General features: G+C 32.3%; 1 protein-coding gene across 1 annotated transcript in view; it reads right to left on the bottom strand.

Moving 5' to 3' along the window:
- Positions 1-2,598, bottom strand: part of Bx42 (Puff-specific protein Bx42) — a 51,049-nt gene extending 48,451 nt beyond the window's left edge. Inside the window, exon 1 of the mRNA XM_089093423.1 lies at positions 2,490-2,598. Coding sequence (XP_088949549.1) covers positions 2,490-2,506 — 17 coding nt within the window. The 5' untranslated portion in view covers positions 2,507-2,598. The remainder of the gene's footprint in view (positions 1-2,489) is intronic.
- Between the last annotated feature and the right edge of the window lie 13,621 nt (positions 2,599-16,219).

Genomic DNA, 16,219 nt, shown 5'->3' with positions numbered 1-16,219 from the left:
TTGGGAGAGCTGAAAAACTGTGGCCTAGAATTTTTCCATTTGCATGTTTTAATTTGCTCTGGAGAGCTCTACTAACTTCTTCCTAAAAATCAGACCTATGTGCATTAAGGAAAGATTTTGGTTTGGTTCCAAAGACTTAAGGCTACTATCCACAACCTGTGTCTGGTCATGAGACAACCAATGCATGAGAAAATATCTTATTATCATATATTTTTCAATTTGATAAATTTACTCTTTTTAGATGCAGTTTATAATTTAGCTGATATTAGGTATTTATGAGTTTATAATTTGGAATGAATCCCCAAAAGAAAAAATGAACAATATCCAAAAGAGCAGCCAAAAGTAATAAAAAAAAAGCAGCAGTTCAGCCTTAGCCTACATGACATATTCTATAAAGAAGCCAAAAATCTTTAAAATGGATTTTTTTTTAAATTGTTATTAAAAACCAGTTTTTAATACATGGAAGGCTTTTTAGGAATCCAACAGAGCAAAAAAAAAAACAATCAGTATCAAAGTTGCCCATTTCAACTGTTTTAAAGGTGACAAAACAGATATAGGCAAAGGGCATTATGAAAAAATTAAGCTTCTTAGTTCAAACTTATATTCAAAGTTTTAACCCAGATAACTGACAAATTTTGTGATATGGTATTTGAAGTTTTGTATGCAGTTATGCTAGATGAAAAAAACTACTAACTTTGATAATTATTTATGTTAAGAATACATAGCTAATAGATACTTCAACTATTATGCAAGGGCCCTGAAACAACACAGCCATTTTGTTTGTGCCAGATTTCTACTTCTCTTGATGAATAACAAAGAAGACCAGTTTCCAGCTGGTGACTTGTGAAGTTTTGAACTCATGAATAGGATTGAATCTGTTGTAAATTTAAGCTGTGATTTGAGAAAGACTGATGAAAACATTAATATTTGCAGTCAACATTGATCACACCAGTGGCAAGCTGCCAACATCTTACTGGCAGCATGCCACCAACATTTTACCAGCAGCACACTGTTTTTGACAGTCTTCCCTCATTGGCATGGCACAGGGGTCTGGTTGAAACTATGATGTAAGGTTAGAAAAATTAGCTAAAGATTCATTGTGTATAAAAATTAACTTTTAAATCAGCCATTATACAACTCTCTATGAAGTTTCAGCTCTTGTTAGCAATAAAGAGAGACAATAATATGATTTTGTAGAACTTTACCATTCTTACTTCATAATATGCAGAAGAATTGTAGTTAACACATTTTCCACCATGCTTTGGTAAATTTCTACCAAATCATATTATTGACTTACACATAAAGTGAATATACCACTCAATGCCTTTTTTTATGCTGATTATGAATATAATAATCATTTCTATCGGAAATGAATTTCAGTCCCCCCTTTATATGCCAATTCAGGGTATATATTTCTACATTAGGGGGGATGGGGGCAAATTTTGTTTCTGATGTAAATAGGAGGTAAGTTTAAACTTTACCCCCCCCCCCCTAATATAGAAATATATACCCTGAATTGGGGTAATTATTTAGCCTTGGCCCCCTCATAAGTAGACATGTTAAGAAAACAATTCTTACTTTAAAATATGTATAATGATCCTAGTTCTTATATTATCCAAGGGGAGAACCTTTATCATCAAGTCTTTCCTCTAAAATCTTCAAAAGAAAAAAAGTTTCCAAAACTCACCACGCTTTGAATTCAATGCTTAAGTCTTTTTAAATTGCCACCTAATAAGTTCTTTTATAGATAGCGTTCATGCTGGTCTTTTTATTTTATTTTTATTTTTAAATAGCAGTGGCAAAGGGCGAAAGATTATTATATATGATATTTGAATATAATAATATATTATCAATATATTATATTTGAATATAATAATTCAAATATAATAAGCATTTCTATCGGAAATGAATTTCAACCCCCCCCCCTATATAGGCTATACCTAACCTAACCTAACCCTGAATTGGCATATAGTATAGGGGGGGGGGGGGCTGAAATTCATGTCTGATAGAAATTCTTATTATATTCGTAATCAGCATAAAACAGGCATCGAATGGTGTATTCACTTTAGTCCTAACTCAATAGGCCTAATATGATTTTGTAGAACTTTACCATAAGAATTGCTTTATGAGCATGTTTCCTTTTTATTAGGCCTATCCCCAATTTTAGGCTAGTACTAAATTGACCTAAAAAGTAAATTATTACACTTGGGAAGACCAGAGCCAATAAAAGCATTAGGTGATTTGTTCCCTTTCTTCCTATTAAAATTGCATGAAAAACACAAAAATTTAACATTGCATTCTTACTAAAAATCAATCTATACAGGCTAGGCAATATCAGATACTGTCATTGTTCTTTAATGTTTTTTATGTTGAACTTATTCTTGGTTAGGCCTATCTTTCTAGCCTACTACTAATTCATTATTGCAACTACAGCAGCCAGCTAGGCTCGATGACAAGGCTTTTACTAAGAACTAAATAAAAAATATCACCTTGACAAGGAAGCCATTATAGTCGAATCTAGCCTATTAGTAAGATATTTCCAATATTCCCCTTTGCAATTAAAGTAGTTCTTTCCTTTCTTCTGCTTAGTTAATGGTTTTAAACAAGCCTTTCTCCACAAACAATACGGTAGAATAAGGATATAGGTAGCACTGTCTGCAGCAATACTTGTTCTGCAGTAATCAGGCCAGCCATATTCATCATGGATTTCAAACGGGTTGTACAGTTTATCGTTTTGAGTGCCGTGTTCAACAGAGGCGAATGTCTTCTCAGAACCCGTGATCAACCATGCTATTCTGGCGTGTTACAATTTTGAGGAACCCGTGTCCAATACGCTTGGAATCCGTAAGATGAAAACGCATTACAGTTTTGCTGGGTTGAACACGGAGAACCTAAAAACGATTTTTGTCAAGCCCGCTCAAAACACGCTTCATACCCGGTACCTGAAAACACAACTATGGTGGCAGCAGTAAAGAGCTGGGCACACGTAGCTTTTTTCTGCGCCAATTTACCAAAGCGTTGCTGATTTGCAATAAAAACGCGTCGATTAGAGCTTAAAAAATTTTATGTTATCGGTGCCAATTTACAAAAACGATGCCTAATTACATAGAGATCATCAGAAATTAAAAAAATCCTCAATTGTTTCCTTTTCTTCAGCAGAAAAATCAAAAGAACTGAATAGTAAAACTATAAACCTGCAGTTGATAAATGGTGCCCATTATGTTTAGTTTTTAAAATCTCAAGCACAAGGCATTTTTTTTTCAATGCTATCGTTTACCTACTGAGCTGCTGAAATTGGTGCCCTAAAAAAAGCTACATGTGTCCATGTTGCTTTGCAGTTGCTACAACTGCAAGCCAGCAAAAGAACAAACAACATACATTTTTAGCTAAGATTAAATAAATGAGTTTTTAAAGAAAGTGTCAACAGCAAACCATGAGTAGTAATTAATTAATCGCATTAACGACTTTTCTTGACTATAAGGTCCCTGCATCGGCCCTGCAGTGTGTTGCTATAGCAAGGTTTAATCTCTAGATCCCGTATTACCAAGCTAAGATCAAACCCACTGCACCAGTACCGAACTTTCTAGCAGCAAATATGTCCCAGGTAAGACTATTTTGTAAATAGTAACCGTCAAATTAAGGCCAACCTTGTAACTTTTTATTACCCCAAGAAATTCTTGAGAATCTAGAAAAGAGAGAGAGGGCTAAGTAAATTTACAACGGAAATGAATGCTACATTTGGATTAAGCATGGGATTCTGATTCTAAAGGTAGTAAATTTCTTATCTATCTATATAACCTATGAATCGAAAAAATTACCCCTTGAACAGCCAAAAAGTTACACTGTCGCAAAGGTTTCACTGCCGTATCTATTCTTCTTCTGTTTTTTTCCGAGGAATAGTCTTATCAAACAAGTGGTCTTAAAATTACCGAGATAATTTCATTTAAATGGTTATCAAAAATATTTAACACGCTCTTTCACTATCGAAAGAAATCAAATCATAGAAAGGTTTCGTTTGCCCCCATTTTGTACCAGAAACCATCAATGTTTGTCCAAATAGGACTAAAAATGCCTAAGAATTCAATTTTGGCAATTAATCAACTTATAATGGTCTAAAACTTCTTACTGGTGGTTTATATATGTCAATCATGGGCATTGCAATTGCGCCAGTTATGTAAAGAGCAAAGTGGGCACAATGTACTATCTTTTCCTGACCAAGACCCTTCGTATAGAAGGGCTGTCGTAGAAACTTCGAAAGCAGCTCATTCGATTAAAAATTAAAAGTTCTAGTGCCTTTTTTCAGAGTCAAAAGTGATTAGATGGCAACAAGCCCCCTCCCCCCATGCTCTTGATTTCCGTAGTTGAAAGTTCGCGAAATTTGGTCTTTGCCAGTGTTGCCGTAGAAACTTCAAAAAGGACTCATTCAATTGGAAATTGAGAGGGATAGTACCCTTTTTAATAGTCAAAAGCAATCGTAGGGCGAATGTCTCCCCCATACCCATCACTTCCCCAAACACTTCCGATCAACATTTAGATATAGTAATTTTGTTGAACGTAGTTGAAGGGTCCAGAAATTATGTTTTTGAGTACGACAACCCCCAACTGTCCCCAGGACTAAGGTTGTAAGTTATGCCCCGCGGGCATATAATGTCATATAGAAAATGTGGTCGAAAAAAATTCAAAAACGGCTCTTTTGATTTGAAATTGAGAGTGCAAGTGCCCTATTTAATAGTCAAAAGTGATTGGAGGGCAACTAACGCCCCTCTTAAGCCTACCATTTCCCCAAACTCATCCAATCAAAATTTTGAGATATCCATTTTGTTCAACGTAGTTGAAAGGTCTGGAAATTATGTTTTCGGTAATGACACCCCCCCCAAGCCCTCATGGATAAGGTTGTAATCTATTCCCTGGGGGAATATAAGTTTTTTTTTTTTTATAGAAAATGTTGTCGTAAAAACTTCAAAAAGGATGCATTCAATTGGAAATTGAGAGGGCTAGTGCCCTTATTAATAGTCAAAGCGATCGGAGGGCGAATACCTCCCCCATACCCATCATTTCCCCCAACACTTCCGATCAACATTTTGATATATTAATTTTTTTGAACGAAGTTGAAGGGTCCGGAAATTATGTTTTTGAGTATGATAACCCCCAACAGCCCTCAGGGCTAAGGTTGTAAGTTATTCCCTGGGGGCATATAATTTCATAAAGAAAGTTTTGTCATAAAAAATTCAAAAAGGGTTCTTTCGATTAAAAATTGAGAGGACTATTGCCCTTTTTAATAGTCATAAGTAATCAGAGGAAGAATCCCCCCCCCGCCTAACGGCCGCAATTTCCCCAAACATTTCCGATAAACCCTTTGATATCGCCATTTTGTTCTACCTAGTTGAAAGATCTGGAAATTAAGTCTTTGAGGATGACAAACCTTTTCCATAGCCCTCATGACAAGGGTTGTAAGTTATGTCCTGGGGGTATATAACGGTTTTATAGAAAGTTTTGTCGTAGAAGCTTCAAAAAGGGCTCATTCGATTAGAAATTGAAAGTGCTATTGCCCTATTTAATAGTCGAAAGTGATTGGAGGGTAACTAACGCCCCTCTCAAGCCTACCATTTCCCCAAACACATCCAATCAAAATTTTGAGATAAAGATTTTGTTTGACGTAGTTGAAAGTTCTGGAAATTAGGTCTTTGCCAGTGTTGCTGTAAAAACTTCAAAAATGACTCATTCAAATGGAAATTGAGAAAGCTAGTGCCCTTATTAATAGTCAAAAGCGATCGGAGGGCGAATGCCTCCCCCATACCCATCATTTCCCCCAACACTTCCGATCAACATTTTGATATTGTAATTTTTTTGAACGAAGTTGAAGGGTCTGGAAATTATGTTTTTGAATATGACAACCCCAACAGCCCTCAGGGCTAGGTTGTAAGTTCTGCCCTGGGGGCATATAGTATCATATAGAAAGTGTTGTCGTAAGAACTTAAAAAAGGGCTCTGTCCATTTGAAATTGAGAGGGCTATTGCCCTTTATAATAGTCAAAAGTAATCAGAGGGAGAATCCCCCCCCCCCTAACGGCCGCCATCTCTCCAAACATTTCCGATCATCATTTTTATATCTCAATTTTGTTTAACGTAGTTGAAAGATCTGGAAACTATGTCTTTGACGATGACAAACCTCCTCCATAGCCCTCATGACAAGGGTCGTAAGTTATGTCCTTGGGGTATATAATGTTTTTATAGAAAGTATTGTCGTAGAAGCTTCAAAAGGGGCTCATTCGATTGGAAATTGAGAGGACTAGTGCCTTTTCTATTAGCCGAAAGTCCTAAGAGGGTAAATGTCTCCCTCCACGCCTATCATTCCCCAAACACTTCATATCAAAATTTTGATATAGCCATTTTGTTAAACCTATCAGAAAGGTCTGGAAATTATGTCTTTGAGGATAACAAATCCTCCCATCCCTCAGGGAAAAGGTTGAAAGTTGTGCCCTGGGGACATATAGGGTTTTTATAGAAAGTGGGGTCATATAAACTTCAAAGGGGGCTCATTAGACTTGCAATCAGACGCTCTAGTGCTCTTTTTAAGAGTCAAAGTGATCAGAGGGCAGCTACCCTCTCACCCCAGCACACATGTGACATTGTCCCGAAATGCGTCTATATTTAAAAGATTTTATCAGTAAAGTACAAATTATATTCTGGCTTTTAGAAAGCATAGGGTTTAGAAGATTAATTTCTGCTCGTTTTGAGTTTGACTTATTGTAATTTCTGTTTGTTTTGGGTTTCATTTATTTATTGATACTGATCTGTGGTATTTATATGTTTGGTAGATTATTGATTATATTTTTGTTCATTTTTGGTTTAATAGAGTTCTTTACTTTTTCTGAAAAACTTATTTTGTGCAAAAATTTTTTTTGATTAATATCAAGGGAAACAGCATGTGCATTTTGAAATCCAATCCCGCTTCTGAATCCGAACTGATTGTCGCCAAAATTGGAACGTACATTAATAAATGGGAAGAGGACTGTTTCAAGAAGTTTGCTAATTATCGAACAAACACTAATTGGCCTATACGAACCACAAAGCATCAATTGAATTTGTTTAGCTACAGATGACAGAAAGATATTAAGAAAGTTCTTACTATGGTCAATATTTGATAATTAACTATAAAAAATTTCTCGAAAAGAAGACTCTAGAGGTGGTGCGTCTGCTGAAAAAAATTACTAAAAATGAGCATGCCACTCAGAGATACTAATTTGTTCAGATTCAAGAGAGTGCGAACGAGTAAGTTTAGAAACTTGTTTCCATAGAAGTTGAGGATTATTTTCGGACAGAATAAGATATATCATATACTTGTTGTTTTTCCATTTTCGAACAACCTTACGGAATGCACGTCTCGTAAATTTCATAATTTCAAATACTACTCCAAAACGAGGCCAATCGCACTCTAACCATATATGATACCAGAAACGATGTTGGAGCTTCGCCTTTTTATGCAGAGGAAAATCCGACCAAACTTTTTTCTGAGTGTTTTTTCTAACAGAGACTGAAGATACTTCGAAAGACTCGGCAGTTTTTAAACAATGTACTATCTCAGCAAGATAACTATCTATAGTAGTGTATTATATAAAGGTTTCAGGGATACAAGAATATACAGTGCAGTTTGACGAGCACATTGCAAAAAGCGACCAATCCTTTTATATTATATACCTATAAAGTGATCAAACAGGTTTTGAAAGTATAGTTGGGATTGTAAAACACAACCAGACTGGTTTTTGAGGCACTTTCATCATAGCATGTTTTTTTTTGTTTTTTTTTAACCAAAAACTAGAAATTGTTAACCTTTTCAGAGAAAGTGAGTAGAACCTGTCAAAGAGTTTGATAACCTTTGGCTTAAAGGCATCTCCTCGAGTCTGATTAAGAATGCAATATAATTAGAATTGATGACATATGCTGTTGAATCATTTACCAAATAAATAACTCTATTTGGAAAAAAAAGGGTTTAGCATTTGTGAATTGGACTCTATGAACGATATTAATTAATGTTTGAATAATAGGAGCGTCAATGATTCTAATTAGTGATTGGATCGTATGAAGATGGAGAATAGTTAAACTGATTAGCAGCTAAGGTAACCCAGAAGAGCATGTTAACTCATAGCTTATTTATTATAAATTTAGAGCAATATCAATCTATGGAAATGGTTAACGATGATAAAATGGTCTTATGACCTGACCTAGCTTTACTTCTTCGATGTGTTCTTTATAATACACAAGTGGCGTTTGAACAGTGTTTTCAATTTAAAATAGAGTTTAACGTTATAGTATACTAAAAAGTTGATACTAAGAGAGATGTAGATGGCAAGAAAAGAATTTTAATAATAGATAGCTTTACTTCTTCGATGTGTTCTGTATAATACACAAGTGGCGTTTGAAGAGTGTTGTCAGTTTAAAATAGAGTCTAACGTTATAGTATACTAAAAAGTTGATACTAAGAAAGATGTAGATGGCGAGAAAAGAATTTTAATAATGAAATTCAGAACAAACCTTAGAAATCCTTGCAAATAAAGTAGTAAGGTGTATGTGAGTACGAACCATCAAGGATCATAAGCACCAGCGACCCTAACCACCAGAAACCTCAACCTCTCAAAGGTCCCCTATCCCCAAACTCGAAGGGCGCCCCACTCCCCTCCAACTTTTTGGCCCCCTCCCCCCATTTTTTTGAATTTTTTTAAACTTTTTTTATTATTTTTTTATGATATATTTCTTTAAACTTTTTTTTTACATGTCTTCGAATGAGATGAAACATACTTAAAACAAAAAAAAATCACATTTGATATTTTCCAAACTCAAAATGAGAATGGTATAGACATGTTAGTCATGATCTTTACTATTAGAAAAATAATGTTTGTAGTAGCACTTTTTTTTATTGGACTAAAAAATTTTTTGGGACTTCGAAATTATTCAACTTTTTTTTTACGTATCTTAAAATGACATAAAATATGCTTACGGCTCTAACAATTGTACTCTATGCTTGCTCAGAGACACGATGCGGCTTTCCCACTGGTACTTTATGGCGGGTTATTGACACTATCTTGTTTATTGCATGTATTAAATCATTATTTTTCTACGCGGTGGAGCGATAAACACAAGTCATATCTTTAAAAAAAGTGAAGATGGAGCATTTTAATAAAGTGTGTTCACATGACAATGTTATTGTAGCATTGGCTGCCGACAAGGAGAAGTATTTAAAAAATGAAACAAGAACAAGTGGTAGCACTATTGGAAATGTATGCATACATTGTTATGACAGTAAGGAATTAAATTTCTTTGGAGTACCGAAAAAATTCAACTCTTATATTGGTGGATATGTAAGATTGAGATCTCCAGAGATAATTGCACTCAAAGTGAATGCCAACAAAAAAATAATCGTTGATGATAGAGGACAACTCCTTGCTACTATTGCAGGTAACACATTACCTAATGATACATCCTATCGTCAGCTTTCGGGTATTAGCATTCAACAGAAGATCAAAAAAAGAAAGGCCTACTACTCTTCTACTAATATCATAAACCATATCTTGTCTACGTGGTGTAACTGTTACATGTGTAAAAATAATGTGATAATAGACAGTGAAACTGCCAGAAAAATAAAAAGGGTATTGGTAGAAAATATCACTATGGAATATAAAGAGGAATCGATGAAAAACAAAGTACCAGCAAACGTTACTGCCATTGATCAAACAGTCAATGAACCAAATAATACCAAAGACGAAAAGCATATTGAGCCTGTCGATGACACACCAGTAAAAATTGTGTATGATTTAAAATGGAATAATGATTATTCTACTGATTACGAACTAAGAGAAGAAAATAGCTACAATATCAAGAGAGAATATGGTGAACTATTTTATGGAACGGATTCAAAATGTCCAGAGTTGATCATTGATATTAATAATGTTTCATAATATATTTTTGTATGAATATTCTACATAGCATTATTTCATTAAAAATATATTATGATTTACATTGTTATGTGTTCATAATTTTTAGAGTAAGCTAGCATATCAAACGTTTAGAATGTCAATTAAAACATCGGAGATGTAAAAAAAGGAATTTGCATACATCTATTGTCAGACATATGGGATAACATTGACAAAATCTAGGTATCAAAATGAATAAATTCTTTATTAACATCAGTTGTTGGATATGTCATTATGAAAAATTGTAAGTAAGTAAGTAAGTAACCAACTCTTTCTTGAATTCATCTCTTGGCAAAAAATTGAACAAATTCTTTATTAACATTTTTTATCGATTGAATTCACTACCATCAACATCCTTTGTCAGATACATCGAATAAAATTGACAAAATCTAAATATCAGAGTGAATAAATACTTTATCAACATCCTTTATCGGATATGTCGGATTAAGTTGACAAAATCTAAGTGTCAGAGTGATTAAAATCTAAGTATCAGAGTGATTAAATTCCATATCAACATCCCTTTCTCGGATAAATGGGATAAAATTTACTAAATCTAAGTATCAGAGTGAATAAATGCTTTATCACCATCATTTGTCGGGTATATCGGATAAAATTGACAAAATCTAAGTATCAGATTGATTAAATTCCATATCAACATCCATTTCTCGAATACATGAGATAAAATTGACAAAAGCTAAGCGTCAGATTGAATAATTTTTTTCTTGCCATCTTTTGTCAGATACAACGAATATAGTTGACAAAATCTAAGTATCAGAGTGAATAAATGCTATATCAGCATCGTTTGTCGGATATGGTGGATAAAATTGACAAAATCTAAGTGTCAGAGTGAAATTTTTTTTATCGAAACCTTTTGTCAGATACATCATATATAATTGACAAAATCTAAGTATCACAGTCAATAAATGCATTATCAACATCATTTGTCGGGTATATCGGATATAATTGACAAAATCTAAGTATCAGATTGATTAAATTCTATATCAACATCCATTTCTCGAATACATGGGATAAAATTGGCAAAATCTAAGGGTCAGAGTGAATAATTTTTTTATCAACATCTTTTGTCAGATACAACGAATATAATTGACAAAATATAAGTATCAGATTGAATAAATGCTATATCAGCATCCTTTGTCGGATATGCTGGATAAAATTAACAAAATCTAAGTGTCAGAGTGAATAAATTTTTTTTATCAACATCTTTTGTCCAATACATCAAATATAATTGACAAAATCTAAGTATCAGAGAGATTAAATGCCTTATCAGCATCCTTTGTTGGATATCTCGGATAAAATCTAAGTATTAAATTGATTAAATTCTATGTCAACATCCCTTTCTCGGATACATGGGATAAAATTGACAAAATCTAAGTATCAGAGTGAATAATTTTTTGTATCAACATCTTGTGTCATTTACAACGAATATAATTGACAAAATCTAAATATCAGATTGATTAAACTCTATATCAGCATCCTTTGTCGGATATGCTGGATAAAATTGACAAAAGCTAATTGTCAGATGTGATTAAATTCCAAATCAACATCAATTTTTCGAATAAATGGGATATATTTGAAAAAAGCTAAGTTTCAGAGTTAATAATTTTTTTTTATCAACATCTTTTGTCGTACGAAAAAAATATAATTGACAAAATCTAAACGTAAGCGTGAACAAAGGCGTAATGGGCACCCTTTGTTACATATGCTGGATAAAATTGACAAAGGATAAGTGTCAGAGTGAATAAATTGTTTTTTATCAGCGTATTTAGTCTGATACACCGAGTATAATTGAAAAATCTAAGTATCAGAAGTGATTAAATTCTTTATTAGCATCCTTTGTCGGATATTTCGGATAAATTCTAAGTATCAGATTGATTAAATTCCATATCAACACCCATTTCTCATATATATGGAATACAACTTACAACACCTAAGCTTCATAGTGAGCATTTTATTTTACAAGCATCCTTCGTCAGATACAACGAATATAACTGACAAAATCTAAATATCAAATGAATTAAATTAAATGTTAGAATTCTTTGTCGGATATGCTTGATAAAATTGACAAAAGCTAAGAGTCAGAGTGAATAATTTTTTTTTATCAACATCTTTTGTCAAATACATTAAATATAATTGACAAAATCTAAGTATCAGAGTAATTAAATGCTTTATCAGCATCCTTTGTCGGATATCTCGGATAAAATCTAAGCATCATGAATTTATGAATTTATTCACTCTGATAGTTAGATTTCTCAATTTTATCCGACTTAACCGACACAGGATGATGATAAGGAATTTATTCATTCTAATACATAGATTTTGTGAATGTTATCTGATGTATCAGACAAATGCTAGTTGACAAAGAATTTATCCACTCTAATACATATATTTTGACAATGCTATCCAAATTATCCGAGAAAGGATGTTGATAAAGAATTGATTCAATTTTATACTTAGATTTAGTCAATTTTATCCGATGTATCTGACAAAAGATATTGATAGAAAAATTAATTCATTCTGATACTTAGATTTTGTCCATTATATTCGTTGTATCTGACAAAAGATGGTGATAAAAAAAAATTATTCACTCTGACACTTAGCTTTTGTCAATTTTATCCCATGTATTCGAGAAATGGATGTTGATATAGAATTTAATCAATCGGATACTTAAATTTTGTCAATTTTATCCGATATACCCGACAAATGATGTTGATAGAGCATTTATTCACTCTGACACTTAGTTTTTGTCAATTTTATCCCATGTATCCGAGAAAGTGATGTTGATACGGAATTTAATCACTCCGATACTTAGATTTTAATCACTGTGATACTTAGATTTTGTCAATTTTATTTGTTGTAACTGATAAAAGATGTTGATAAAAAAAAAATTATTCACTCCGATACTTAGATTTTGTAAATTTTATCCCATGTATCCGAAAAAGGGATGTTTATATTGAATTTAATCACTCTTATACTTAGATTTTATCCGAGATATCCGACAAAGGATGTTTATAAAGTAGTTAATCACTCTGATACTTAGATTATGTCAATTATATTTGGTGTATTTGACAAAACATGTTGATAAAAAAATTCATTCACTCTGACACTTAGCTTTTGTCAATTTTATCCAGCATATCCGACAAAGGATGCTGATATAGAATTTAATCAATCTGATATTTAGATTTTGTCGATTATATTCGTTTTAACTGATAAAAGATGTTGATAAAACAAATTATTTACTCCGATACTTAGATTTTTTTCAATTTTATCCCATGTATCCGAGAAAGGGATGTTGATATAGAATTTAATCAATCTGATACTTAGATTTTATCCGAGGTATCCGACAAAGGATGCTGATAAAGAATTTAATCACTCATATACTTAGATTTTGTCAAATATATTTTATGTATTTGACAAAAGATTTTGATAAAAAAAAATTATTCACTCTGACACTTAGATTTTGTCAATTTTATCCAGCATATCCAACAAAGGATGCTGATATAGCATTTATTCACTCTGATACTTAGATTTTGTCAATTATATTCGTTGTGTCTGACAAATGATGTTTATAAAAAAAATTATTCACTCTGACACTTAGCTTTTGTCAATTTTATCCCATGTATTCGAGAAATTGATGTTGCTATAGAATTTATTCAATCTGACTCTTAGCTCTTGTCAATTTTATCCGGCATATCCTACAAAGGATGCTGATATAGACTTTAATCAATCTGAAATTTAGATTTTGTGCATTATATTCGTTGTAACTGATAAAAGATCTTGATAAAAAAAAATTATTCAATCTGACACTTAGATTTTGTCAATTTTATCCTATGTATCCGGGAAAGGGATGTTGATATAGAATTTAATCACTCTGATACTTACATTTTATCCGAGATATCCAACAAAGGATGCTGATAAAGCATTTAATAACTTTGATACTTAGATTTTGTCAATTATATTTGATATATTTGACAAAAGATGTTGATAAAAAAAAATTTATTCACTCTGACACTTAGCTTTTGTCAATTTTATCCAGCATATCCGACAAAGGATGCTGATATAGAATTTAATCAATCTGATATTTATATTTTTTCAATTACATTCGATTTATCTGACAAAAGATGTTGATAAAAAAATTATTCACTCTGATACTTAGATTTTTTCTATTTTTTCCCATGTATCCGAGAAAGGAATGTTGATATAGAATTTAATAAATCTGATACTTAGATTTTATCTGAGATATCTGACAAAGGATGCTGATAAAGCATTTAATCACTCTGGTACTTAGATTTTGTCAATTATATTTGATGTATTTGACAAAATCTGTTGAAAAAAAAAAAATTATTCACTCTGACACTTAGATTTTGTCAATTTTATCCAGCATATCTGACAAAGGATGCTGATATAGTATTTATTCAATCTGATACTTAAATTTTGTCAATTATATTCGTTGTATCTGACAAAAGATGCTGATAAAAAAATTTATTAACTCTAACACTTAGCTTTTGTCAATTTTATCCCATGTACTCGAGAAATGGATGTTGATACATACTTTAGTCATTTTGATACTTAGATTTTGTCAATTTTATCCAATATACCAAACAAATGATGTTGATAATGCATTTATTCACTCTGATACTTAGATTTTGTCAATTATATTTGATGTTTTTGATAAAACGTGCTGATAAAAAAAATATTCACTCTGACACTTAGATGTTGACAGTTTCATCCAACATTTTCGACAAAGGATGCTGATATAGCAATTATTCGCTCTGATACTTAGATGTTTTCGACTATATTTGTTGTATGTCACAAAAGGTGTTAATAAAAAAAATTATTCACTCTGACGCTTAGCTTTTGTCAATTTTATCCCATGTATTCGAGAAATGGATGTTGATATAGAATTTAATCAATCTGATACTTAGATTTTGTCAATTTTATCCGATATACCCGACAAATGATAATGATAAAGCATTTATTTACTCTGATACTTAGATTTAGTAAATTTTATGCCATGTATCTGAGAAAGGGATGTTGATATGGAATTTAATCACTGTGATACTTAGATTTTAATCACTCTGACACTTAGATTTAGTCAATTGTATCCCACATATCCCATAAAGGATGTTGATAAAGTATTTATTCACTCTGATATTTACATTTTGTCAATTTTATTCGATGTATCTGACAAATGATGTTGATGGAAGCGAATTCAATCAATAAAGAATGTTAATAAGGAATTTGTTCATTTTTTTCATAATTTGCTGAATTAAAGTTCTGTATTTTGTATCCAAGAGGTGAGTTCAAGAAAGAGTTTGTTACTTACTTACTTACAATTTTTTCATAATGACATATCCAACAACTTGAATCTGTTCAACATTTTGAATCTGTTCCATAAAATAGTTCACCATGTTCTCTCTTGATATTGTAGTTATTGTCTTCTCTTAGTTCGTAATCAGTAGAATAATCATTATTCCAATTTGAGTCATACACAATTTTTACTGGTGTGTCATCGACAGGCTCAATATTCTTTTGTCCTTGGTATTACTTGGTTCATTGACTGTTTGATCGATGGCAGTAACGTTTGCTGGTACTTTGTTTTTCATCGATTCATCTTTATATTCCATAGTGATATTTTCTACCAATACGATTATTTTTATTTTGGCATTCTCTTTGAGTGCAATCATCTCTGGAGATCTCAATCTTGCATATCCACCAACATAAGAGTTGAATTTTTTCGGTACTCCAAAGAAATTTAATTCCTTACTGTCATGACAATGCAGGCATACATTTCTAATAGTGCTAACACTTGTACTTGTTGCTTAGTTTAAATAATTCTCCTTATCGGCATTCACTTTATTAAAAATGCTCCATCTTCACTTTTTTTAAAGATAAGACTTGTGTTTATCGTTCCACCGCGTAGAAAAATAATGATTTAATACATGCAATAAACTAGATAGTGTCGATAACCCTCCATAAAGTACCAGTGGGAAAGCCGCATCGTGTCTCTGAGCAAGCATAGAGCTACAATTGTAAGAGCCGTAAGCATATTTTATGTCATTTTAAGATACGTAAAAAAAGTTGAATAATTTCGAATTCCGAAAAAAAATTTTAGTCCAATAAAAAAAAGTGTTACTACAAACATTATTTTTATAATAGTAAAGGTCATGACTAACATGTCTATACCATTCTCATTTTGAGTTTAGAAAATATTAAATGTTGATTTTTTTTGTT

This window comes from Artemia sp. Qi Xiang Cuo, chromosome 8, assembly GCF_049724085.1.
Source record: "Artemia sp. Qi Xiang Cuo chromosome 8, ASM4972408v1, whole genome shotgun sequence".
In the NCBI taxonomy this organism is placed as follows: domain Eukaryota; kingdom Metazoa; phylum Arthropoda; class Branchiopoda; order Anostraca; family Artemiidae; genus Artemia; species Artemia sp. Qi Xiang Cuo.
Note: the sequence above shows the minus strand (reverse complement) of the source record. Positions and strands in the feature narration are given on the sequence as shown.